The 27,028-nt window shown below is 50.2% G+C and overlaps 1 protein-coding gene across 3 annotated transcripts in view; it reads left to right on the top strand.

Annotated features, from left to right (window-relative positions):
• The window catches only part of PKNOX2 (PBX/knotted 1 homeobox 2), a 257,613-nt gene extending 236,909 nt beyond the window's left edge, over positions 1 to 20,704 (top strand). For all 3 annotated transcript variants that reach the window (XM_003796767.3, XM_003796768.2, XM_003796766.3), the window contains 4 exons: positions 706 to 825; positions 17,882 to 17,958; positions 18,846 to 19,024; positions 20,021 to 20,704. In XM_003796767.3, coding sequence (XP_003796815.1) covers positions 706 to 825; positions 17,882 to 17,958; positions 18,846 to 19,024; positions 20,021 to 20,247 — 603 coding nt within the window. In that variant the 3' untranslated portion in view covers positions 20,248 to 20,704. The remainder of the gene's footprint in view (positions 1 to 705; positions 826 to 17,881; positions 17,959 to 18,845; positions 19,025 to 20,020) is intronic.
• Positions 20,705 to 27,028: the final 6,324 nt, after the last annotated feature.

The raw sequence follows: 27,028 nt of genomic DNA on the forward strand, positions 1-27,028 counted from the left end.
CACTTGTTACACAAGCAACTCATTTCATCTTCATTATCTGTCTAAGAGGTATCATTTCCCCCACTTTTCAGAGAAGCTGGGTCTTGAAAAGGTTTTATCAGCTCCTAGGATTTTGCTGCCCCCTGGGGTTACATCAAAGGATCCTGCACTTCCTTGCCTGGTCTCCGGACCAAGCCACTGTGTACCTCAGTGGCATGGAGTGCACCCATAAAGGGAGAATAGAAAAGTCCCAAGTCAGAGGCCTGAGATCTGACCTCAACTCTGTGATCTTGGATAAGTCACCTAACCTCTCTGAGCCTCAGAGTTCTTACACATATCAGGGGGATTAATACAGACAGCACATGGCCCTGCCCACCTGCAGGGCTGCTGTGAGGTGATGGATAGGAAAGTGCTTTGCAAACTGTAAAGTACCCCAGAAATACTAACCATGCTTAGGTAGCTTATGCCAAGTTCGTATCTACTCTGCATGGCCCTATTTCCTCTCCCCTTCCCTCCCCTTGTTCTCTTACCCTCTCCCCTGGCCAAGCCTCATCTCCTTTCTCAGAGGGGCTGGTATTGGGTGAGAGGGAAGGGCAACCTCCCCTGGGCCCTGAAGAGGAACTGGGAAAGGGGTTGGCAGCTGCAGCCCGCCGTCACCATGGCAACAGGTCCCTAGCCCGGCCTCACAGCCTGCTGATGCTGATTTTTTTTCCACGTGCCCTGAAGGTTAACCTTGACCTCACCTCCCTCCTGGACAATGAGGATAAGAAGTCCAAGAACAAACGAGGAGTGTTGCCCAAGCATGCCACCAATATAATGCGCTCTTGGCTCTTCCAGCATCTCATGGTGAGTGTGTGTGGCTTGGGGCTTGGAGTCATGGCGTGGGGCATGAATAACCCACTGCATGGGCACCAGACTCTGCTGCCATCTCAGAACCCTCAGAGGGTGAGGCCACAGAGAGAGCTCCTCAGTGGGGATCCCCTCTAGAGGCCAGGCCAGGGGAGGCTTCATTGGGACCTAACCGGGAAGTCTCTCTCCAGAACCTGCTGTTCCGCTGCCTCATTGACAACAAATGAGGCAGTGGGGACAGACATTCTGCAGAGTTAAACACTGGGCAGGCATTCGACATTGTTTCATGGACAGAGTTTGGTTCAGTGGCAGGGGGTTTGCTAACCTGGAGCCACCTCCTTCCCATAGCCACACCCATCGCACCCCCTCCCGTGGAAGAACTGGTGACTCTGGGCCACAGCTTGAAGGGCTCAACGCAGGAGAAGCCTCATAGTGCAGGCGAGGGTGGCTGAGAGCTCTGACTCTGGTGGGCCCATCACCAGCTCAGCTCCAGATGCAGGACGGTTGCTTTCATAAGCCTCAGTCGCATTCTGTAAAATGGCACACTGCCTTGGGTCTAGAGAGGGTTTCTGCAGCGCCTGCCGTGTGCACAGGCTTGATAGTTATTGTACATGTGTCGCATTCGCTACAAAAGGCAAGCCTTTGGTTGAATGTCAGAAAAGACTTCACAATTGTAATCCCCCAGGACCAGTTTCAAGGGCTGTCACAATAAAGAAAGGAAGCCCAGTGACTGTGCCAGTGCAGAGAGAGAGACAGAGAGACCTGGGATGGGGCTGATCCTGTGGCCACCGGTGGGCTTCCAGCAGCTGGCAAGCTCCCAGCCTAGCATACCGGAGTATGTGTTTATATAGCCCCAAGACAAACACCACAGGATTTTGGAAACGTGGGCTAGAAACCATGGAAAGAACCAGGAATAAGGGGAAATCCTTCTTCAGATAGGAGAGAAATCAAACGGGGCACAGAAATTAATCAGGCAATCAACAGCCCTTTATATGAAGTGCAAGGACCCCTGGAAGCCAAGGGGACCAGGCCTGGACAGTGGTGACAGAGGAGTGACGGGGATCTCAAGGAGTCCGACTCAGAATGCTGGTCCCATGTACCCAGTGGACAGGAATTGCCCTATGGCAACACATGTGGGGCCAGAGCCCTGTATCATCCCCACATGTCCGCTCAGCTTTGGGGACTTGGGGTTGCCCAGCGCTTTGCTGAATGAGCCTATTTTGAAAGCATTGTCTAGTTTGAACACCTAGAGTTTCCAAAATAGAAAGCTAATTTGGAGAGAAGAGGCTGAAAGGCTGAGGGTTGAGGTCAAGAGAAGGGGCTGGAGAGACTCCCAAGCCTAGGTGAGGAATCCAGGGCACTGGGAAACCCTCCAGGCTTGGGTCTCTAAGGAACAGCTCCGACATAGTAGCTGGAGCTCATGGTGGGGATGACTGGGTGTCCTGCCTGTTCTGGTTTCCCAAAGTGTCAGAGTGCCAATGAGCTCAGGTGGACTTGGCCTTCTGTGCCCAGTGTCCATGCTGCAGCTCTGGGCTCACTCATGGGGGGAGGGGTGCCCTGGGGATGATTCTACCTTCTACACACTGACCTGTCACAACTGAAGTCAGAGCAGTACAGGTGCCTTCCTGCGGCTCCACTCACTGTGGTGGGCTGATGTCCAGCTGTGGGTGAAAGTCATGGGTTCTTGAGGGAGCCAAGCCTGGGTTCACATCCAGGCTTTATCTCCTTTTTTTTGAGACAGAGTCTCATTATGTCGCCCTCAGTAGAGTGCCATGGTGTCACAGCTCACAGCAACCTCAGACTCTTGGGTTTAAGCGATTCTCTTGCCTCAGCTTTCCAAGTAGCTGGGACTACAGATGCCCGCCACAACGCCCAGCTATTTTGTTGTTGTAGTTGTCGTTGTTTGTCAGGCCTGGGCCGGGTTCAAACCTGCTAGCTTCAGTGTATGTGGCCGGGACCCTAACCACTGAGCTATGAGTATTGAGCCTTTTATTGTTTGTTTGTTTGTTTGTTATGACAGAGTCTCACTATGTCACTCTTGGTAGAGTGCCATGTCATCACAGCTCACAGCAACATTGAACTCTTGGGCTTAAGTGATTCTCTTGCCTCAGCCTCCCAAACAGCTGGGACTACAGGCACCTGCCACAATGACCAGCTATTTTTGTTGCGGTTGTCATTGTTATTTGCAGGCCCTGGCTGGGTTCAAACCTGCCTGCCTCCGTGTATATAGCTGGCACCCTAACCACTGAGTGACGGGCGCCGAGCCTGGGCTTTACCTCTTACTCATAACCTGGCCACAGTCACTTCTTAAAAGGATTGTGAGGAAGTGATGAGAAGATTGCAAAGACTTGGCTCACTGAGGTGCTTCCTTCCCCCCCACCCATGCATTTTGGAAGACTGAGGTGAACACACACGCAGCCTCATTTCTGAGATGCAGAAAAGGTGAGTGTAAAATAGGAAGCTATAAGACAAAGTCCCTGTCTGAGAGCCAGCTGTCCAGGCCAGCGCACCCTCACTGACTCCCAGCACCCCAGCCTGTGAGCACCCCCTCAGCTGCAACTCACCCTGAAGTCTTCAGCCTGAGGCTGGGGGTTCACCTGGCTCCGTCCATCCCGGCTGTGCCTGGGCTGTCACCTGGGACCTCAGTTCACATCCTTCCTTTCCCTGCTTCCTTGTCACCTCCCTCCATAGCTCGGGGTCTTAATCTTTCTGCTCCACGGTCAACTCCACCACAGACTTGGGGAGGGCAAAGGAAGGAGCTTGTAGCTGAGCACGAAGCAGGAAAAAAGGCAGGACCCAGATGCTCTGTGAAAAGGGCCTGGGACAGTGTAGCAGACTTGCCCAGAAGCACGAGGAAGAGCTTTCTGCCCACACTGTCCTGCCACCCTGCTGTCCTGTCCAGCCTGGGAGTGTGCTCAGGGCAGGTACTGTTAGGAAACTACTTATCATTGGCAAAGTCCTCCCCCTGTCCCTGTTAATGCCTCCATCACAGCAGCCATGGGGCCACAGAAGTCAGAACTCGGGATGGGGAGACGTCCAGGCTACTTCAGGGAAACAAGCATACTGCACCATTCTGCACATGACGAGTCTGAGCCACAGGGCTGGGTCATCTGTGCCAGGGCTGCAGCCAGGACACCAATACATGTGAGGACACCCCCTCAAAACCCCAGATTCAGGAATGAGGCTACACAGGCTCTTGGGAACTGGGCATAGTGGAGAGAAGACAGGCTTTGAAGCCAGAAGATCGGGGTAAGAATTGAGGCCCTCCTACTAGCTGTGTGATTGCTCTGATTCTGTTTCTTTGTGGGGAAAAAAGCTAATACTTATTCCCCATGGCTATAGAAATCAAATGAGATAACATATATAAAGAGTCAGACTTGGCACATAGCACTTAAGAAATAACTTCCCTCCTGGGTGCAGTGGCTCAAACCTATAATCCTAACACTCTGGGAGGCTGAGGCAGGAGGATTGCCTGAGCTCAGGAGTTTGAGACAAGCCTGAGCAAGAGCAAGACCCCATCTTTACTAAAACTAGAAAAACCAGCCAGGTGTGTGGCAGGCACCTGTAGTCCTGGCTACTTGGGAGGCTGAAGCAAGAAGATCTCTTGAGCCCAAGAGTTTGAGGTTGCTGTGAGCTATGATACCACAGCCCTCACCAAGGGTGAGACAGTGAAAGGCTGTCTCAAAAAAAAAAAAAAAAGAAGAAGAAGAAGAAATAACTTGCCTTTGAACTTTCTAGAACAGTGGACTAAGAACAAACTTTTGAGGCTGAGGCCCAAACTTGGTGAATATTAGATGGCTGATCTATCGTTTTGATTTGTAGCATCTATTGATTATACCATCATTTGACCCTAAGCAGACACTAATACATTACATTCCCCTCCTGTGTGTTTATCTGAGTATCTGTCTCATGTCTCTGACTCTCTGGTACATTTCCTAAGAATAGGGATCATGCATTATATTCTTCTGTGGGCCCTGCCTCACTGATTCCCAAAGTATACGCCTTTACAAGAATTACTAGGTGTTGCTTCCAAAAAGGAGTTTCACGGCTCAGCGCCTATAGCTCAACTGGCTAAGGCGCCAGCCACGTACACTTAAGGTGGTGGGTTCGAATCCCCAGCCCGGACCCGCCAAACAACAATGACGGCTGCAACCAAAAAATAGCCGGGCGTTGTGGCGGGCGCCTGTGGTCCCAGCTACTTGGGAGGCGGAGGCAGGAGACTCGCTTGAGCCCAGGAGTTGGAGGTTGCTGTGAGCTGTAATGCCACGGCACTCTACCCAGGGGGACAGCTTGAGGCTCTGTCTCAAAAAAAAAAAAAAAAAAAAAAAGGAGTTTCACAGTAAAATAAGTTTGAGCAAATCCAAGTTATACAAGATTAGCCAGTTTATTTACTTCTTAATGTACTACGGGCGTGGGAATTTGCAGTGGGGGGATAAGGCGTGAGGCTCCTCTCAACTTACTGGACCACTTGAAATCTCACTTGCTGTGTTCATTGTTGCTCTGAGGAACAACTGTGAGGCTGTAGTTCTTGAGAAATACAACTGTGTGGGAACACTGTATCGGGCAGGTTATCTGTGCTCAGGTTTAGAAAAGAAAGACTAGAAACAGTATGAAGGGAGGACAAGCCTCAATATATATCATAGATGTTCTCGTGTCCAGTGAAGTTGGGACAACTAAATTGTTGGTTGGGCGGCACCTGTAGCTCAGTGGGTAGGGTGCCGGCCCCACATACCGAGGGTGGCGGGTTCAAACCTGGCCCCAGCCAAACTGCAACAAAAAATGGCCGGGTGTTGTGGCGGGTGCCTGCAGTCCCAGCTACTCGAGAGGCTGAGGCAAGAGAATCGCCTCAACCCAGGAGTTGGAGGTTGCTGTGAGCTGTGACGCCATAACACTCTACCAAGGGTGTTAAAAGTAAGACTCTGTCTCTAAAAAGTAAATAAATAAAAATAAAATAAATTGTTGGTTGGTTAATGGGAAAAGTTGGTTTAAAAAAAGGAAGAACTGTTCAAAAGATAATCATACTTTATAGAGTCATTTGCTAATCTTTTGATATAGGGCCAAAGTATTTATCTGGTTAATGTTTGTCATTTCGCTTGCGTCTCCCATAATATTAACACCCAGAAATCCCATTTTTATTTAAACTAGGATAAGAACTTTGACATTTAGGAACTAATCTGCCTACAGCATCTTTCTGGATTTTTATTAGGTATTCTGCTCCTTTACATTTGTCTCATCTGATCCTAACTATTCTGCATTTTTAAGCAAATTTGGGTCTCAGGCCTTTCCAAAGCTTTCTACTAGTTCTCTTAGCAACAGGAAGTCCTCTTTTTGTGCTCATATTTCATTGGTCTGGAGACTCGTTCATTAATTGCCGTAATTACAGTTAATATGTAGAGTTGTCATAAACCAGTCTGGATATACCGCTGACATCCAGATAAGCAGATAACTTGGCTGATAAACATTCTGCAAGGTGGCCTCCTTATCTCAGAGTCCTGCGGACAGCAGTTCTTACAGTTTATAGAGGAAATGGGGAGAGTGGTCCATAATGCAAACTTGCCTAAATAGAGATTGGTTATGAAAACTTGTATAGCAAATCTAGTTTTTCCTGATACCTTCTTTCTTCAGGCAGAAGTTAGCGCATCCTTTGATTCCTTTTGTCCTGCGTCTGAGGGTTCTTGTCCTTTCCACTGTCCTGTGGCTCTAGCTGCTGCTGAAATGTCAGATGATAGAAAGCTCCCCAGATGGAGGTGAAAGCCCAGAGCCTTCTTGCTGTTAGGCTGCAGCAAGATTGGGATGGTTTCATCCATTAGCTGCTTGCTTCTGAGGCCCTAAGAAACAAATAACATTTTCTTGCTGTTGCATCTTGACTGAAAGAAGCTAAACTCCGGCTGGAAGCAATCGTTCTGTGGCCACCCCAGGTCAGGTTGAGAGATCCTGGCAGAGGGTCCTCCCAGTGGAGGACAGAGAGGGGCTGTTCTTCCTTGCCAACTTCTGTCCCCACCCGCTCTGCTCCAGATCCCAGCATCATCCTGGCGGGCCGGGTGATCCTGTTCATGGTCATCCAAAAACATGACAGCTTACTGTGCTGCTGCCATCCGAGGGCGTGAGCAGCTTTACAGAACGTACTCCGTGTGAGAGGAGATCCCAGAGAGGAAACCAGGCCCCCGCAGGCCCCTCCACTGCAGTGTGCCAGCTTCTCCACCATGCCCTTGATCACGGCACCTTCGTCAGCCCACACAACCTCTACTGGTATCCTCATTAATGACAAAACTGTCACACAAGGAAGGTAACATTTCACAAGGTCCCACAGATGATCAAGTTGCACGGGATTTGAACCCAGATCAGTATAACCCGAGGCTCTAATCTCTTACCCACTCAGTTCTGTTGCCTCCACAGTAACAATGAAACCACAGACGTCTTCTGGCTCCCATGCCAAGCCTAGGTATAGCAAAGGGAATGGCACCTCTCACTGAGGCACATGGCCCCGTCCTGGAGAGCTGGAGGAACTAAGAATGCCCAGCCTCGGCTTTCAGACCTCACGGTGACACTGCCGTCACATCCATCAGCCTGGTGTGGCATCCAGCTGTGCTGTGTGGTCCACCACCCAGCCAGGAGGGGCCGAGGGCCCGGCTCCAGTGCCCTGGTGTGACCTCTGCTCTAGTCACAAAAGCTGAGTGCACAAAAGCACCCAGGGGTTTCTCTGCATGACTTTTAAAATTGAAACATAATTCACATACCATAAAATTTACTATTTTAAACTGTACGATTCAGTGGCTTTTACTATATTTACAAAGTGTTGCAATCCTCACCACCATCTAATTCCTGAATATTTTACATCACAGTAATCCCATACCCACGGCCATCACTCCCCAGCCCTTAGCAGCCACCAACCCACTGTCTGCCTCTGAGGTTTTGCCTGTCCCATGCATGTCCCATGAATGGGAATCTACCACGTGTGGACTTTTTACCTGGCTTCCTTCACATAACATAATGTTGTCCAGGTTCATCCATGTCCTGGCAGGTGTCAGCCCTTTGTTTTGTGGTTGAATAATAGTCCATGGCCTGGATGTGCCACATTTTGTTTATTCATTCATCAGCTGATGGATGTTTGGGTTTTAACACCTTTTGACTTGTAAGTATTGATGCCATGAAGATTGGTGTCCTTCACATGATTCTGAGCCTGGCGTTGTCTTAGAAACTCTCTGTGAGATTCCCAGTTATCCTCCCCACAGCCCTAGAGCCTCACATGATGGGCTGATTCCAACAAAGGGAAACAGAGTCGCTGCCTCCCTGGGTACATCTTGTGCCCTGCCCAGGCTCCTGGCCACGGTGGGTGCCTGGGGGTGAAATCCATCCAGTTGCCTCTGTGCCTTGGTGTTGGCTTTAGTCACTCCGCATTCTTCACGTGCCTTGCAGTGTTAAGTGTGGAAGGAATTACAGTCGGTCCTCTGTAGCTGTAACTTCTGCATCCGTGGATTCAACCAACCACTGAAATATTCAAAATATTCAAAAAGAGGGGCAGCACCTGTGGCTCAATGAGTAGGGTGCCGGCCCCATATGCTGGAGGTGGTGGGTTCAAACCCAGCCCCGGCCAAAAACTGCAACAACAACAACAATAATAATAATAAATAAAAATACTCAAAAAGAAAAAATGGATGGTTGCATCTCTGTGCCAACCAAGTCATGTGTTCAGTATCTGACAGACTTTTCTTATCATCATTCCCTAAACAATACAGACTAACACTATTTACCTAGAATTCACACTGTATTAGGAATTATAAGTAATCAAGAGGTGATTTAAAGCGTACAGGAGGATGTGTGTAGGTTATACGCAAATACTACTCCATGTTACATCAGGGACTTGAGCATTCATATATTTTGGTATCCACGAGGGTTCCTGAAACCAGTCCCCCATGGATACTGAGGAAGGTTTAGATCTATTCCTGTCAAAGGCTCGTTACAGGACTCACCTGCACACCTGCCCTGGGAGCTATATGGTCCCTGGAAAGGACCCAGCACCTGGTGGCAGGACCTGGGTTTGAATTTCAAACCACTTCTCCCTAACCTAGGGGCCTGGGATGAGTTGTTCAAGCTTGTTAAGCCTCAGTTTCCTGAGCTGTTAAATGGGAATAGCAACATGTAGCTTACAGGGTTGCTATGAGAATGGAGTAAGTCGGGGTGTGAGGGTGCTATATGCCCGCGCTTCTTCTACAAATGCCTTTTGGAGATCCTATAATCTGCCCTGCCAAGAAAAGTCTTGAAACTTCTGGGAAATCTTTGGAGGAAACTAAGAACTCCAGAAAAAGCAAGGACATGGATTAAGGAGACTGGCCGTGCTGGTCCCAGAATATCTCATCTGCCATTGGTACTTCTACTTTTAATTTCCTTACCCTGTCTGACATTCTACCAACCAGAGACCCATTTTAAACTATCCAATCCCTGTAAAATGTGACGCCTAACAGAGGCTATGAGGCCATTGTGTACAGCTTAGTAGGAATTAGTTCAAAAGCTTGACTTTCTGCTCCCACTCAGCTACAATCAGCTCTGTGGGGAGAATGCCAGGGCTTGTTGGTGGGAGAAGATGAAGATTAGGACACTTTCTAACACAGCATTCTGAGAAGCCCAGCCAGGATGGGGTGCCAGAGGAGAAGTTTCTAGCATATATGTCCCCTGTCTGTTTTGATAATCTGACAAAAAGCTTTGTTTATATCATCGTGAACATAGTTTCAGGAGGGTTGACCCTGAAAGGCTAGGGGCCAGAGACCTCAGACTCAGAATGCTGACTGTGGGGTGACACAAGGATCTAGGGACACAAGGACAGGGCACACCAAGGAGAGGCTGAGCGTTCACACTCACTGATCTCAGAGTTCTACTAGGGATAGTTCTGCCCCCTGAAAGCAGAGAAAGGAGAAAGATCTCTTGCTTGTACTTAAATCTGTGGACCCCTCCCCACTTGAACACAGACTTTTAACCAAAACCAGCCAGAAAAACTAACATGTTTTAAAAATAACATGTTTCTATGGGAAAATGCGGTCTAAGTTCCATATCACGTATCTTATTCACTAACTCCTAAGTTTCAGGCATGAGACATGATTTTAGCACTCAGGAGGGTGATAATTTAATCGGGGGGAATAAATTCTATCACAGGAAGCAAAAGAGGTCAGCCCATGATATAACCAAGTGCAAGTTCACAGACAAACACTCTAAGGGTTCAAGAACAGGGAACCAGTGTAGGTGAGAGGAGTTTGACCATCCGTGCTGACCAGGAGAGAGCGTCCAGGCCTGAGCATCAGATTGCAAAAAGACCTTTGACAGTCGTGTCCAGGGAAGGGCAGCTAGGTTGGGAAGATGTTTGTCCCGGGAAGTGTGCCATGTGAGGGATGGTTAAGGGACTGGGGATATTTGGCTACAGAAAAGAAAGCTTGGGCAGGCTCCTCCTTCAGGGCAACGTGGTGTATGTGGGGGGCAGGAGCTTTGGAGGGAGGCAGACCTGATATTGGTCCAAACTCTCCTTTTTATTTACTATATGGCCTTGAGCAGGTTAATGAACTTCTCTGATGTGGATTTCCTGCTCATAAAGTGGAGGTGGCAATGCCCATTGCCAAGATCAAGAATATGGTCAATAATACATTAGCGCAATTCCCGACAGGTGGTCCAGGGCAGAGGGAGGGTGGTGAGAGACACAGGGGTGTGAACCCAGCTCTCACCTGCCCTTTGCTATTTGTGTGAATGTAACCAAGGCCAGTTTTTTAACTCCTCTGAGTTCAGTTTCCTGGTGTGTGATATGAGAATAACAATACGTATTCACAGGGACCTTGGGAATTCAATGAGAACCTATCACCTTCTTGAGCAGAATATGCTACGTATTGTCAGTGATCAACTAAAGTTAACCATAAGCTGTAGGCATCCGCTGTTGGGGTGAGATGTGCGACAGCCCTGATGTGGGAGGGCTCTCTGACTGGACAGCAAAAGACTTTCCCAACCATCACAGCAAAGGGCTGTGCACTGTGTGGAGGTAGCACTGCAGGGCCGAATGTCACAGCTTTTCAGGATGACACACGTGGAAGGGATAGTAACCCCACTGGGCTGCCCTAGACTCTCCGCCAAACCGTTCCAAGGGCAGAGGCCGTCACTGTCTCTGCACATCTGTTCTTTATTTGGGTCCACTGTCTGAAAAGTGCTGGTGTGAAGGGCTCCCATCCTGTGGAAGAGGCTGAACACAGGGACTTCAGAGCTCTGTGCAGTGTTGAGATGTTGGTTTACAGGGCTTGGTTGGAGGAGCCAGCATTTTCGCCGGTAGTCTGACAATGATTCAGGACTGGATAGGAAAAGAGGAGGGGTCATTTTGGATGACAGTTATCTCCCCGATGATCATAAATCCCTCTGTGATTCTTGCTGACCAAAGGGAATGACCTTCCCTCCTATCTGTTGTGATCATGAAATCCTCTTCACCCATATCTTCCCTTGGAGCCTGGGGACTCACATGGTCCCTTGTCATGGCCATGACTCTTTTCACTCCCAATGCTACTCAGGACCTGGAGGGCTTTGGTGTAAGGGACACCAGGAAGTTGGAAATCAGGCCAGTTGGGTTTGGCTGCTTTCACCTTTGTGCCAGGCCTCAGAGTCCTGCCTGTGATGTGAGAGCATTTTCTCCCTTACACCCTTTGCAGTAGGGATGTAGAGAGAAGCCACCTCTGACCCCCCAGGAAGGAGGGGCTGTTGGGGGTATGTCCTGGTGTAGCTGCAGTCCTGGGTCAGTGTCCCACTGCAGTGAGTCTAGACTGAGCCTGTTGACAACAGGTGCATCCGCTGCAGGGGTGGGTGGATGAGCTGAGAAAGAGAATGTGGGAGGGCCCTGGGGTGCGCCCAGCACATAGGACACACCCCCTGGAGCCTGCAGCTCTAAGACACTGCCCCTGATTTACAACCTCACAGCATCCCCTGAGATGCCTGAGACCCAGGTTAGGAGAAAACACCCCCATCATAGTGCACAGGGCCTACGGTAGCCCCAGAGCATGCTAGAAATAAAAGTATTGGCAAAAAGGGGCATGTTTATTTGCACAGAAGGGGCTGCTGGGAGGCTCCTGCTGTCTGCCAAGAAACAACCTGTGGCTTCTTCAGAGCCATGTGCATCGAGCTACAGATTTCTTTTCTTTCTTTTTTTTTAATTTATTTAGCACTAGACACTATTCTAAGTATCTTCAAATATTAACTCACTTAATTCTTATAACAATCTTGTGGCGGGTGGAATTATTTCTGCCGTTTTATAGAAAAGGAAACCTATAACTTGCCCAAGGTATCAAGCTGGTGAGAAGAGGACAGAATTCAAACCCAGGCAGTCTGGCTCTGGAGCCCACGTGCTCACCTACTCCCCACAGTCTGGCCTCCAAGACCCCTTTAGGGAGGTGACCCGTGTACCTTGATGAACCTTTAAGTACCCTCTTCTCCTCCACCACCCCCCAACCCCTGGTTTTCATTCAATAATCAATTGCAGAAGCAGTTTCCTCCCCCCACAGGAAATGGTGAGAAGTCCCAGTTACCTCACAGTCATTCACTGGACAGGTGCATCCCCGGGCTAAACACTTACTGTGCACCAGGCCTGCTGAGGTAGGAGTGAAGCGAAAGATATGGTCCTTTCCTCAAAAAACGTGCACCCGGTCTGTGGGGACGACAGATGACTAAGCAGATCACCCTGCAGTGTGGACTCCTGGGCTGGGCATCCAAATGGGCTCAGCTTAAGGACGGGTGGGGATGGAGGTGGCTGGAAGAAGCAGTCCGGCTGGCCTTGGGAAGGATGGATTGAAAGAGAAATCAGAGGGAGAGAGAATAGTTTTGAAATTGCAGGAAGGTAAAGAATGGAAGGGAGGCAGGTTTTCACAATGGAAAACTATACAGCCGTGAAAAATGAATAGCTGCGGCTGCACAGAACAAAGGTGGACAAATGATTCCGTGTATGTGACGGTCAAAACTCAGGCAAAACTAAGCCAACACATTTAAGGATGTAACACACAGAGTAAAACTACAAAGGAAAACAAGAAGGCAATTACCATAAAATTCAGGTGAGCTTTGGGGGAGTGATTCGGAAAGAGTAGAAAGGGGCTCCCAGGAGGGGCTGGTTTATCCTGAGTTTTGACCCGGGGGCAGTGGTTATATGGTCGCTTGCTTTGTGGTAAGATGTGGAGCTATACATTTTATGCACCATTTTAAGGGGGTGAGGGGTAAAAACAAGAAAGAAAATGAAAGAATGGTTTGAATAAGGGCAAATTATAGTCGAAAGAGAGATCCCTGGGGTAACAGTAAGTGCTTCTTTTTGATCCAAAAGGCTTAGATTTTTCCCATTTTAGCACCTCTGAAATCAGGGTGCACCCCACCCTTGATGGCATCTTAGATGAGATAGAATGTGGTCATTTCAGGGTCCCTGACAGTGCTGACTGCCTCTCTCTGGGTGGTCCCTGGCCCTCCTAGAGGGACACAATGCCCACAGATTGGTGGCCTGCAGACCGCAGCCCAATGGTTGTCAGGGGTGAGGAGCAGGGAAGAAGACTGTGGTGGACTCGCAGTGCTGGGGGCGGCAGGAAGGGGCGTGGACGCTCACTGACCTGAGCCAGACTCCCAGACCACTACACCCGTGGCAGCCCAGGGTCTGCTGACATCAACAGGCTGAAGCTGGCCATGTGCTCTGTCCCTTGTGACCTGACTGCCTCGTGGTGAGAGCTACATGGTAAAAGATGATCTCCAGGGCTCTGTGGGAAGAGAAGTGGCCAGGGGCCTATGAACCAGCGCCAGCTCAGCTTCCTTCTGAGCCAAGCCCTGGCAGAACTCACCCTTCCAACTGTCAGATATCCATGGCATCAACTTCTAACTCAGATGAGACTTGTACTAAAGGAGTTGTCAGGGAGAGGTAGGAAAGAGTTCAGGGTAGAATTCAAAGAGAGTTCCAAGCGGCAGCTGTGGGGCTATGAAACGCCTACTTAAGGTAAATACCACAGTTCCTTTCTCTGGAGACCTCGAATATTCAACTAAGTGACATCTGAGATGCTCCAGCAGATTGCACGGGACGAATTAACAGCACACGTGTTTATCCTGCATATCTCATTAAACCATCCCCCAAATCCGAGAGTTAGCATTTTTTTGCTACTTTCATTTTAAGCCAAGAAAGCTGGGGAAGAAAGACATAAAATGACAAGCTGTCAAGGTCACACAGCTACTGCGTGGGGGACCAAGACGACCCCATCTACAAAGGCTCTTTTGCACCAGGCAGCACTGTCTACTTGTATGAAGCTTCAGGCTGTGCCTGAGAAGTATCTACCAGTTTCTGGACTGTCCTGAACTCTTTTCCAAGGCAGAGCTGTCTATTTGCAGAGAGCTACCATTTGGACCCTTCCCTTCAACTCCAGAGGAGTTCCTCCCTATAATTAGAGAGCAGCTACCGTGGCTTGGTGGCTTACCATGATCTCATCTGATTCCTCCTCCCGTCCTTGGCCCCAAGCCTTTTCAATTGTGCTAAAAAAGTAGCACTGACCCAATCGTGGTCTGTCCAGGAGCCAGGACTATTTTGACTCTGTCCTTAAGAATCATGCGGTCCGAGGTGTGTATGAGCTGGATGGCTCCCACGGGCACTCACATGCAGTGCCAGGAATGTTCTGGCCGGCACACCTGTTCTCCAGGCTGAGCTAAATGCTGCTCACCCCATGGCCTCCACCACGTGCCTCCTGAAATACTGGTTCCAGGAGGGCTAGGAGATGGGGACCTGTGCTAGGGGATTGGGAGGGATTTATATCCTTATTCACAAGAGAATAAGCAGCCTGTGTTTGGCAACGCTGCCTCTCATGGCTCTCCACTAGAGGGGAGCACAGCCATCAAATGTTCATGATGTCCACCCAGAATGGGGGCTGTACCAGGAGCCTCCTGAGAGACAGCAAATATTAACCTTCCAAGCAAGGCTGGAGGGTTATTAAAGGCTGAAGGGCCTTTAATGGTGGGCGAGATTTTCATCTGACTGGTTTAAATGTAAGTCCAGAGCAGCCTTCCTGAAAGGCCCATCCCCTGCCCTACTAGAATGGCTTAGTCATTCTTCAAAGTCCAGCCGAAGGCCCCCTCCTTATGGACTTCTTTCTCTACCACCAAGGGGTACTTAGCATGGACTTCCCTCTAAGAGAGGGTTTCTCTCTACATTTTTTTCCTTTCCATCTATGCTGTGAGCTCTTAAGTTCAGATATTGTTCACTGCCAGCGCCCAAGATGCTGCAGATAACCAGCTATTTTATGGGTTGATGAAACAGAAGGTTCAGGAAACCAAGCCTTGCCTTCCTTCTTGCGTTAATTCCCTTGTCTGTTCCCGACATGATCATGGAACACTAACTGCTTTGCCTGTCACTGGTCTGGATGCTGGAGATGAACAATGTCTAATAAAATACAGGGTCCCTGCCCAAGGGCCATGCAGGGCCTAGTGGGGGGACATATCTCACCAGCAAGCAGGCAGAAAGCAACCATTCAGAGGCAGCAGCAACTAGCTTTGCCTTGGGGAGCTGGGAAAGGACTCCCTGAGGGTCAGATGTGTGACCCGTCTTCACAGAAGCTCAGAGAAGCCTGCCACGGAACAGTGGGAGACACAGCCTTCCCGCAGAGGGGCCGGCATGTGCAAAGGCGTCAGGGCATGAAAGAGCCTGGTGGGGCCCAAATCACCCTATTTTTGCCATAGTTTGTCCACACACCAGCTGACCGTGGACAGGGAGGCTGCTTGGCTCCTTCCCATGAATGGGGAGGCTGGAACTCCTTGGGGCTAGGGCTGGGGCGTGAGCACCAGCCTGTCCCCAGGAGGTGTCAGAACTCCCAGAGTCCCTGCCTTTCTGCCCCTCGGGCCTGCTGTCTCTCCCCAGTTCCCCCTGCTCCTTCCCAATTAAGATGTGCTTTCCTTCTTTCCTTTTCGTTAGAATCTCAGCGTGTGACTCACAAGTCCCAGCTGTCCTGGCATGGCAGTCAGGGTCAGAGGTGTGAATTAAAACAACACATGACCCTGATTGCCTTGGTCAGGGGTGCTGAGGCCAGCTAAAGAGATCACTCCCCTTTGTCTCTGATAATGAGAGTACCGCCAAGGCTGCTGATCACAAACTCCTTCCTTAGAGAGCTTTAAGCACCTTGCTGACACCACACGATAGTAGTAGTATTGAGCACTTTACAAGTATAATTTATTTATTAGGTAGGTTCTTTTTTTTTTTTTTGAGACAGAGTCTCACTATGTCGCCCTCAGTAGTGCCGTGACATCACAGCTTACAGCAACCTCAAACTCATGGGCTCAAGCGATTCTCTTGCCTCAGCCTCCCAAGTTGGGACTACAGATGCCCACCACAACACCCAGCTATTTTTTGGTTGCAGTTGTCATTGTTAGCTAGCTGGCCTGGGCCGGGCTCAAACCCTCCAGCCTCGGTGTATGTGGCTAATGCCCTACTCAGTGCTGAGCCTTTATTAGGTGGTTTTATGATGTATGGTTAAATGACATTCCTGTGATTTCTCATCCAGACATGGTAAAGCCAGATTGTAAGTCCCAGTATCTGGGGGTTTAGATGGCCCAAGCCCAGCTTTCTAATACAACTCCAATCAAACGGGATGATGCTCGCCTGAGGATGCTGAATGGGTTGGTCCTCTGCCCAAAGAGCCCCCAAACCTTCCAGGACGAAAGTCTGACCCATTCAGACCCACTGGGTGCCAGGCACTGTGCTGAGGCCTGAGAAAGACCCAGAGATGCATGGACTTTGTCAGCGCTTGGCTCACCGCCCAGTGGAGTCAGGACTGTCTTCCCACTGCCACCCCAAACCTTCTCCTTCCCTAATGTGACCTGTTCAGTCTTCCCTACCACACTGGACAGCAGGCATTTCTCCTCCTCCTAAGCCCCTGTGGTGCTCATCACCAAAACCCTGGCATCCAATGCTTGCTGTTTGCTTTCTCTGACTCAACAGGCATCTGCCATGTGTACTTGAAGGCACTGGAGGTGGGAAATCTCTATGCACTGGCGCCCTCATGAAGCAGATCTGAGCAAGGGAGTCATATGTAATCACTGCACAGACTGGAGTGTGCTTGGGCACTGGGTGGGACCTGAACGGCTCACTCCCTCACCCTCACTCCGTCTCAAAAGTGATATCATGAAGTAATGGGACAAAGACTAGCCCCACATCCATCTGGGTGACACTGGAGAAGTCACTTGGTTTCTTCATCTGCAAAGTGCAAATAATAATACCAGACCTGTCTATCTCACAGTTTTGACCATGTGCTTTATCAAATGAAATTAAGTGCATCGGCTCGGCGCCTATAGCTCAACCGGCTAAGGCACCAGCCACGTACACCTAAGGTGGCGGGTTCGAATCCCCAGCCTGGACCCGCCAAACAACAATGACGGCTGCAACCAAAAAATAGCCGGGCGTTGTGGCGGGCACCTGTGGTCCCAGCTACTTGGGAGGCGGAGGCAGGAGACTCGCTTAAGCCCAGGAGTTGGAGGTTGCTGTGAGCTGTAATGCCACGGCACTCTGCCCAGGGGGATAGCTTGAGGCCCTGTCTCAAAAAAAAAAAAAAAGAAAGAAAAAAGAAATTAAGTGCATGACAGCATCGTACAGGCTATAAAGTACTCTACAAGTAGTGCTTACCACTCTTATTTCTCTTCTCTCTCCTAGGAAGGCCTAGTGTAAATCTGGGCATGTAGTAAATATTCAGTAAATATCAGTTAATTTAAATTGAATTGATTTAGTCACCCACCTATGCAATCCTTACACTGACAGCATCTGCCCTGCCTGCTGGGGGTGACGGGGAGGAGCAGGTGAGAAGGATGTGCCTTGGAAGCTGTCAGTATTGAACCATTGACCATTGTTGGGGCTGGGCCAAGGGCCCGGTGGCCCTGAGTGTGGTGTCTTGGGCAGCCTTCCTCTGAGCCTTAGCCCCATGCTCTTTGGGGAACAAACATTACATTTTCCCTTCTTTGGGGTGGTGCCATGCCATGGGCACAGCCTCCTGGGTACCAGTCTACCTGTGTCTGGCCCTCATTTGCCCTTCACCTCTCATTTCAGCACCCCTACCCCACGGAGGATGAGAAGAGGCAGATCGCAGCCCAGACCAACCTCACCCTCCTGCAAGTAAATAACTGGTGAGTTAGCACCACCTGCCCAAAGGCTCGCAGATCCAAGGGCCACGTGCCTGGCAGGGGAACACAGCAGGGAAAGGAGACTGGAATGCTGGGATCTGCCTCGGTCTCAGCCCAGCATTCCATGCCAATCCTCTGGTTTGAGCTAGAAGCAGAAAGCCAGACTCAGCACTGGCACCTGTAGCTTCATCAGCAGCCTCTTGGCGCCCTCTGCTGGGATATTGTGTCAGGCACATCCTTGGCGGCTTCTTGCTGAATACAAAGCCCAACCCCACCTGAGCACCCAGCCCACCTGCGCTGTAGAGACAGGAACACCTGCACCTGTGGACTGGCGGGTGGGGCACGTCACCAGGGGTCACCTGGTCTACCCACGCCATGTGAACTAAAATGGAAACGTTGTGCAAAGCTGGGAGTGGAAGGAAGGAGGAAGATTCGCCATTCCAAACCCATAGAGGTCTCAGCTTTCCCCTTCTATGGCTGGCTGAGCTGTCCTAGGGAGCTCAGGGAACCAGCTCTGGTCGGGTGACAGCAGGCCTCAGAGTTGGGGCCTTGGTCTGAGCCCTCAACCTCTAGAGAGAAGTCAGAGGTTAGTTTCCGTGGCTATCACTCTTCCCTCCTCTGTTCAATCCTGGCAGGCATTGAGTCGGGATTTTTGACCCCTTCTCATGCTACTTTGGGAAGGCCAAACCCCAGGTGATTTCAAGAACTCCTCAATCCCCAGGGCCTTCTCCTTGCTGGACTTTTTACATCCTGAGTCGGAAGCCCTGTCTGTTCCATATAGTGCAGTCTGGAGACAGATTATCTCTCTCTGCCCATCCCCCACCCCCCCACCCCCCCGCCCGTGCCATCCAGGTGGTGTCTAACAGGTCTCTGCGTTTGCCCCTGGGCAGGTTCATCAACGCCCGGAGGCGCATTCTGCAGCCCATGCTGGACGCCAGCAACCCAGACCCCGCCCCCAAAGCCAAGAAGATCAAGTCTCAGCACCGGCCCACCCAAAGATTCTGGCCCAACTCCATTGCTGCGGGGGTCCTACAGCAGCAGGGCGGTGGCCCAGGGACAAACCCCGATGGTAAGAACTGGGGCTGGGTGCACCCTAGGCAGGGGCTGGCGGGAGCTTCTGGAACTCAGGCTTCACGAAGATCCAAGAGCTGACTGTACGCAAATGGGCCCCAGTCGCTGCTCTGACCCCATCAGAACCTCCAAGACAAGGATGTTTCTGTACATATTTTCACAAGCCAAAAGCAATCTCACAAAGGCAAGGGAAAGGCGGCGGTCATCCAGGTCAGTGACTGCTCAGCAGAGTCCCCTGCTCACACCCACGGCCACCCAAGCTCCCTGTGCAGCAGTGTCTTCACAGCACCCCAAGAGCCAAGGCCATCTATAAATACCAAGGCAGGCAGCTGGCTTGTGAACGAGCCGAGGAAGAGCTGTTTTCCCAGCCTCCCTGTCACACCCCCCATATACACTCTTCTAATTGCCAGTCGCCTAATGCACAATGAATAATTCAATGAGCCAGACATTTTATAGCTTGGCATGTGAAGATAGCAGTGTGTGGGAAGAGAGGTGGCAGTGTGCACGTGTGCCTGCATTCCTTCACACACGTGTGTGTGTGTATATATATGTGTGTGTGCGCGCGCACAGTTCTGATATGATGGGCCTCATCTCGACAGGTAGAGTGGAAACGGTTTGGGGGTTAGACCAACCTGGGGAAGAGTCCTAACTCTGCCATTGTTGACTGTGTCACCTTGAGCTTGCTAGTGACTTAACCGTCTGAGACTCAGTTTCCTAGAATGAGGATAATACCTGCCTTATAGAACTGCTAGCAAGTCAAAAGCACTTAACATATTTAGAGAGAAAATGTGCAGTGAATGGGAGCTGGGAGTGTTGCTTCCCTGGGTAGGGCAGAGGAAGCTGACTGATGAATGCATTGGAGGCTTCAAACCAAGGAGTCACCCAGCTTAGGCTTGGGCTGCCTGAGCAAGGAGCTCTCCACCCTGTGAGCCAGCTGTTCCTTCCTATCTCCCAGAGCCCCATATCACCCAGACCCATGCCTTCTCTCATGCAGGCTCCATCAACTTGGACAACCTGCAGTCCCTGTCCTCAGACAATGCCACTATGGCCATGCAGCAGGCAATGATGGCTGCACATGATGACTCCTTGGATGGGACAGAAGAAGAGGATGAGGATGAGATGGAAGAAGAAGAGGAAGAAGAGCTGGAAGAGGAGGCCGATGAGCTGCAGACGACGAATGTCAGCGACCTGGGCTTGGAACACAGTGACTCCCTGGAGTAGCCAGGCAGCCCAGATGCACTGACCAGCAAGCAGGAGAGGAGCGTTGTCGGGAGGGCTTCAGGGTGGGGGGGAAGGGGATACGGGTAGGCAGCACTGAGGGAGTTGGGCCCTAGCTTCGCAAAATCAGGAGCTTGAAGTACAGAGGAGACACCCTGTTCCTTCCCAACCACCAAGCTTCCATGAGCATCCCAGCCCACTGCCCTGGAACCACAGAGGACTCTGTTTGGCAGGGCCAGTCAAGCAGCCTGCATGGAAAGACAGGAACAATGTCTGGACTCACCAAATCTCTGAGGCCAGATGGCAACCATGGGCCCCACCCAAGGACTTGCGTTGCTCACAAGCCCTGCACTGTGCGGTGGATCGGTGCTGTTTACAGAGTGCGCCTTTGCCGGGGGGGACAGACTTAGGAAGAAAGGGAAAGACAAAGGGGGACATTCAAGGGCAGGAGGGAGCTGTCTCTGGGCACAGCACTGTGGACTTGGGGGAGAGGGATGGCAGCCGGCAGAGCGTCCTTCACTCCGTCCTGGAAATGGATTGTAAGCTGGTGGCTCAGCCTGTAGGAGGAGGATGAGAGGAGTCCCTTCATCTGGCGTGGCTCTAGGAGCCAAAGAAATGACAGACCCTCGCCAGGAGCCATATCAAGGTGACCATGGTGGTCAAAGAACTCAGCTCCTGTAACAGGACAGGGGTGTCCCACCCTAGATGGTCCTGCCTTCAGATGGAGCTCCTTAGATGTTCCACACCCTTCAGGGCCTGCAGAGAGGGTGGAGCCAGGCTAGCTGGGAATCCTTCCACCAGCCAGGGGCTGCCTCTCTGTTCCAGGTGGGCTCCATCAGCCTCCAGCCTCCCTTCCTCATCTATCCTTCAGAGGAGGCAGAAGAGTGCAAAGAAGCATCTAGCCCACAGGGAAGCCGGGGGTTGGAGAAGGTGCTACGTCCCTGTTCCCATCGATATCCAAATGTGAGGGAGGGGCCAGAGAGATGGCACCTGGAGCCTGGGGGTTGCCTCGCCCCACCCGCCTTGCTGTTCCGCACTCCACCACCCACAGCACTGCAAGAGTGGGGGCTCCCGGGAGGAGGCCGCAGCTCTCCACTCTCTGCCCTGTCATACCCTCCCACCTCAACTTCCAGAACCCCCTCCGGGCACCCCTCCCCAGCCCCACCCCACGCCCTCTCACCCCTATGGCTGTGAATGACAGGACTGACCACACGTGTGTTTTTCATTGGGTTTAATTTAATGGACATGCAGTTTCATTTGTAAATTGTGCATTAGCCATCTCCTTCAGCGGCAGGATGTGAGTGGCAACCTGCCTCAAGCGGAGGGGACCCTCTGGCTCTCTGGGGCCTCCCCTCCTTCACCTGGTTGGGGTGGAGCAAAAGGACAGTTGCTTTCCTGAGGTCTCCCTGAAATGAATGTATTTCTCCCCCAAAAGAGCTGATATTTAATGTTTTAATAGGGATTTTTGAGAAACAAATAACCTTATTTATAATCTGGGTGATCCAATCATTTTTTTATTCCCTTTTGATGCCATAGGTAAAGGAAAGTCTAGCTTTTTTGGCGTGAGACTTTTGCAACGTGCAGTGGGATAAAATGCATTTCCTCTTCTGGTTCGGTTTCCTCGTTGAAACACACACACACCCCCTTCCACTCACCACCCTGACCGGGGTCCCCAACACAGGCACACCCGCACACACGTGCCCACCTTTCTTCCTCCCAGCCCCTTTCACCTGCCTAATGTTATGCAACCTCCTTCTGATGTATCCACCAAACCAGTACTGAATGTGGCCGAGTTTTCAGTAAATCTTATTACCTACCGTAATTCTGGTGCGCAATTCTCTGTCTCTATTGCTGTAGGGGTTCCTTGCTCCTTTAGTGGGACCCTGGGCCAGACAAAATTTGAAGGCCTCCCCATTCACCTGACTACCCACGGAAGGACATACACAGGTGGGCTTCCTGGCTGACCTCAGTTGACCCATCTGGAGAGAAAGACAGCCAAGCTTGGTGTATTTACGACGTACCTGGTGCCAGGGTAGCTGTAAGACGTAGATGGGGAGAGAAGACAGGAGCAGCTCTCTATCGCCCTCTGCTGGCGATTCCTCCACCACCATGGAGAACACGGAATTTAGTCCCTCTCTTCCAGCACACACTGCCTCCTACAAAGGTCCTTGCTTTGCCATCTCCATCCTAGGTCCTGAGGGTCATCATCCTGGAAGCTCGTGCTTCCATGGTCGCACCCTCAGCCGCCTCATGCCCCTTTCCCTATCCCGCAGGTGAAAAAGTCCCAGGAACTGGGAGAGAGAGTCTGTCTTGATTGACGCTTTGAATGCTAAAGCTTTGGGGAGGTGGCGGGGCGGTGCTGCCGTGAATCCCAGGGTCAGCGCTGTCATCCCTGGGCAAGAAGCAATTTCTCTATCTCCCCACAGAAAAGAGAGGCAAGTGTTTGCACCTCTTTCAGACTAGGGGGTTCCTTACCTGGGTACTGTTACTGAGATGTCTAGGTCGTCTGTTTAGAAGCAGGAGGGAGCTTCTGGTTCACATTCACAAAGGCTGGAGAGTTTGCACTTACCGGGGGATCCCCTGTGACCAGGCGGAAGACGATGAGGGGCAGTCAGACAGGCAAAGTGGACCCCATGGAGCTCTCTGAGTCACTGCTCTCCCAGAGCCCGCCCCCCATTATAACGGGAGAGGGTTCTGCCTCCTCTCTAGGCAGATGAAGAAAGTCTCAAGATCCACAGGAAGATGACCCACTAGAACCTCACCTCCCAGAGCCGGAAGACTACAGTCTTTTAAGGGGGTGTTCCCAAGGAATACTCGGTTAAAAAGTATGATCCCAAAAATTGTGCTCAAATTAGTCTAAGGTTAGCTGCATGTTATATTTTGTGAGTGGAATTTCATAGTGTGCCTTAGAGTAGTAAAGGCTGAGGAATCCTGCAGGAAAGAAACCTGTTCAACTTTGTTTCAGGTGCTCTCAGATTTACTTGAGCCCCACCCCCTTTTCCAGTAATTCCAGCTATATCCAGTACTTTACAAAATACATTTTAGGTAGCACGATAGAAAGAAATGACAAACTGGCCCATCCCTGCCTCTCTCACCCCCTTGGAAGTTTCTCTATCAAGTTTTGCCATCTTTCAACCATGCTGCCAACTGAAAAGGGGCTTCTAAGTGGTTCAAAATGTGAGTGGTTGTGTTTTGAGAAAACAGCACGCTTTCTCTGTGTATGACCCTGTGGCCACCCAATCCGAGGAGAAGATAAGCCGTATTCCTGTGGAAATACAAGCAATAGGACAAAGGGGTGGCGGGTAGGGGATGTTTTTCTTTTACCCCCAAATGGAACGGATATCAGGTCCCTGGAAACCCCAAAGACTGACTCTGTCCCCAACTCCAGCCCACCAGGAAAGGCCTTTCTGGTTTGGAGATTCTGCTTGTGGGAATTGGTGGCCAGCGCTTCCTGGCCTAACCAAGGAGCCTCCCTCCCTGCTGCCCTGCAGAGTGATGACCCTGTCACCCTGCAGCCTTCTGGAGTCATTCCCAGTGAGCCCGCCACTCATGCATTCAACATGCATTTACTGAGCTCTGACTCTGTCCGAGGCACCATTTACCAGGACACAACTGTGATCAAGAGTTTACGTTCTAACAGAGAAAGACTGAGCCTGAAAGTGTGTTTGCGGCATCCTATATCAGCTCTTCCTTAGCTCGGTGATCTCAAATTTTACCATGCAGAGTTGCAAGCAGGAGGCCCTCAGGTCAACTGTGATGTTTGGGTCAAATTCAGTTTGCAGACATGTTCCATTTGGACCACATATTGTTTTTACAAATGTACCAATATTTATAAGTTAGAAGATTGCAGATTAAAAAATTACATTTCTGACTTCTGAAAAATTGAGTAATCGGGCAACTTGGGACCTATATTCCGTCATGGCCTGGAATAGGTGCAGTTGAATAATCACTGCTGCCTAAGGTGAGCTCTCCAGGTTATCCAGTCACCACACCTGGGGTCTCCCCAACATTGAGGCTGAGTGACATTACTGTCACTATTGGGGTGACTGGTTGGTTAGTTATTTTCTCCCCTCCCCCACTCTTTTTATTTTCTCTTTAATATCTAAGTGTTCTTGTTTTTTTGTTTTTTGTTTTGTTTTGTTTCGAGGCACAGTCTCTCTCTGTTACTGCTAGATAGAGTGCCGTAGTGTCATAGCTCACAGCAACCTTGAACTTCTGGGCTTAAGCCATCCTCTTGCCTCAGACTCCTGAGTAGCTGGGACTTCTGATGCCTACCATAACACTCAGCTGCTTTTTCTATGTTTAGTAGAGAAGGGGGTGGTCTCACTCTTGCTCAGACTGGTCTCAAACTCCTGAGCTCAAGTGATCCGTCTACCTCGGCCTCCCAGAGTGCTAGGATCACAGGCCTGAGCCACTGCGCCCAGCTATGTGGCTGCTTTCAAGAGAAATATTTCTCTATACCCATTACTCCATCACGAGTGAGAAAACAGCATATTTCAAGAGGGAGAGTCCTGCCTTTGATACAAAATTTGAAGAGAAGGTATTTGTGGAAATGAAGATTCTCCTGCCTTTCATTGCAAAGTGTACCTGTGTCTCACATCCAGATAGCTCCAGGCACATGTCACCTCCCTGGCTTCTATGGGGAATCATGAGCCTGAAGACATAAAACTCACCAAAGTCGCTTGTTACAGATCAGGATTAGGCTCCACTTGCAGATTGCCAAGCAAGATGCCTGAAGAGTGAGGAACATTTGCTCTCAGAAAATAGTTCCCAACTGTCTTTTGAAGTTCCTTGCTTTATAGCTGCTCCTATAACCTTTTGGCTGATAGTTTACGCCCCTCTGAACCAGATGTTGATTCAGTAAGCATTCCCCGATGCTTACGATGTGCCTGACATCATACTGGAGACAAAGGACAGTGAACTTTGCAGAGATTCTCAGGCTCAGGGAAAGAGCAGGGAGCACTGGCAGAGAAAGAATGTTGATTACCTCATACCCTGTGTGTGTGTTTTTTTTCCAGTTCAGCATCTTATTTCTGTACCACATATGAAGCCGGTTTTATGATACCACTTACAAGTGTGTTGTATACTTTCATATTTCTCAGCCTCTCTCTGGGCCAATCTCATTTAGCCCCTTTGCAAATTAAATGCCTCTCATTAAACGGAACCCATTTAGGACAATGCCCTTCAGGTGTGTGCATCTTGGCACATCTTTCATTTTAAGACAAGTGTTTGATTTATTTTTCATCTCATTACACTCTTTAAAATTATGTGCATCTCATTACACTCAGTGCACTGAGACGGCTTATTTCAGGTGTAGACATTACGCCCAGTATTATCAGGCAAGAATATGATTTTTTTCATTTCATTACAAGCCTTACAATTTATGTACATCTCATTACAATCAGCCATTTAAGACAATTCCCTTCAGTTATGTGTATCTCATTATACCTTTTCATTTTCACATTTTTTTGTCTTATTATTCAGAGATCTAACTTCAGGTGTGTGCATCTCCCATCCACCTGTTATTCCTGTGAATTTCTGGGTGGTTGCTTCCACCATCATACGGCAAAATTTTTCTTGTATCAGACTCATTTAAGGCCAACTCTGCCCACTCAAGGGAAGAGCACCGAGTTCCTCCGGGTTTGGTCAAGACTCTGCCAGTAACTTCCCCTTACACACAGGGACCATCTAAAGCAGTGATTCTCAACCTGTGGGTTGCGACCCACAGGAACTGTATTAAAGGGCCTAAGGGACCCTGGCATTGGGAAGGTTGAGAACCGCTGATCTAAAGCAACTTTCCTTGCTGCACATTGAAGAGGTTAGAGGAGGTGGTTGCTTATTGGCCGTTTGGTTGACAGTCCATGAGACCTGTGGGTGGCAGCTCAGAGGGCTCCCAGCTCCCCTTCACCCCCTGCTGGAGAAGCTGAGATTGACAGCACTACCCAGCTTCCAACGGCCAGGCCACATCGCACTTCTAACTTTCCTTTCAACTGGATGATGGTGCACGACACGTGGGGACTCATTTTGGAAGGAGGTGAAATCACTCCGCTGTCTTGTGATGGAATCTCCCCGCCCCTCCAGGCCCAGTGGTGTCTTATCTCTCCATCCCCCATGGCAGGGATTCTCCGCTGGGACGCACCGTGGAGTTGCTAAGCAGGCTTCTCAGAGTTTGCAGGTGCCCAAGATCCATTTTCAATCTACTAAATCAGAATCTTACAGGGTGGGGCCCAAGTAGACAACACTTGCGCCAGCACCCCAGACATTCTGAACCTGACTCCCCAGAATGATCTATAGTTCTTGCAGAAAATGTCTGGTGCTCTCAGTATCACCCTTCCCCGTTGAATTTGCATGTTAACAAGAATTCAAGCCTAAAGTGAAAACAAATCATTTCTCAGCCTTCATAGGGTACTGTGACCTAGGTCTGACTTTGTACGGAAGTAGGGTGGCCATTTAAATGTGAAGGAGGAGAGACCCCCCCCTCAAAAAAAAAATGACTGCAGGAAGTAAGAGTAAAAGTGGGTTGGAAGATGGAGCAAGAAGGGAAAAGGGAGGGAGGTAATTTCTGGGAAGGATGATGGCATAGAATGGGTCCCCAGACCAGAGTGGGGCTGTCAACAGAAAGCAGAGGACAGGCCCAGGGCCCTGGGGCATTGTTAGATCTGGAAACACATTGGTGGGAAAAAACAAAAGGACTCTGTTCAAGGAGGAGGGAGGGGGAGGACGGAGAGGAAAGACCCCGGGCTGGAAAACCCACACCGCGCCTCCGTAACTTGCTCCTTTGCTT

This window comes from Otolemur garnettii, unplaced genomic scaffold (genome assembly GCF_000181295.1).
Source record: "Otolemur garnettii isolate 467f Iridium unplaced genomic scaffold, OtoGar3 scaffold00108, whole genome shotgun sequence".
NCBI lineage: Eukaryota > Metazoa > Chordata > Mammalia > Primates > Galagidae > Otolemur > Otolemur garnettii.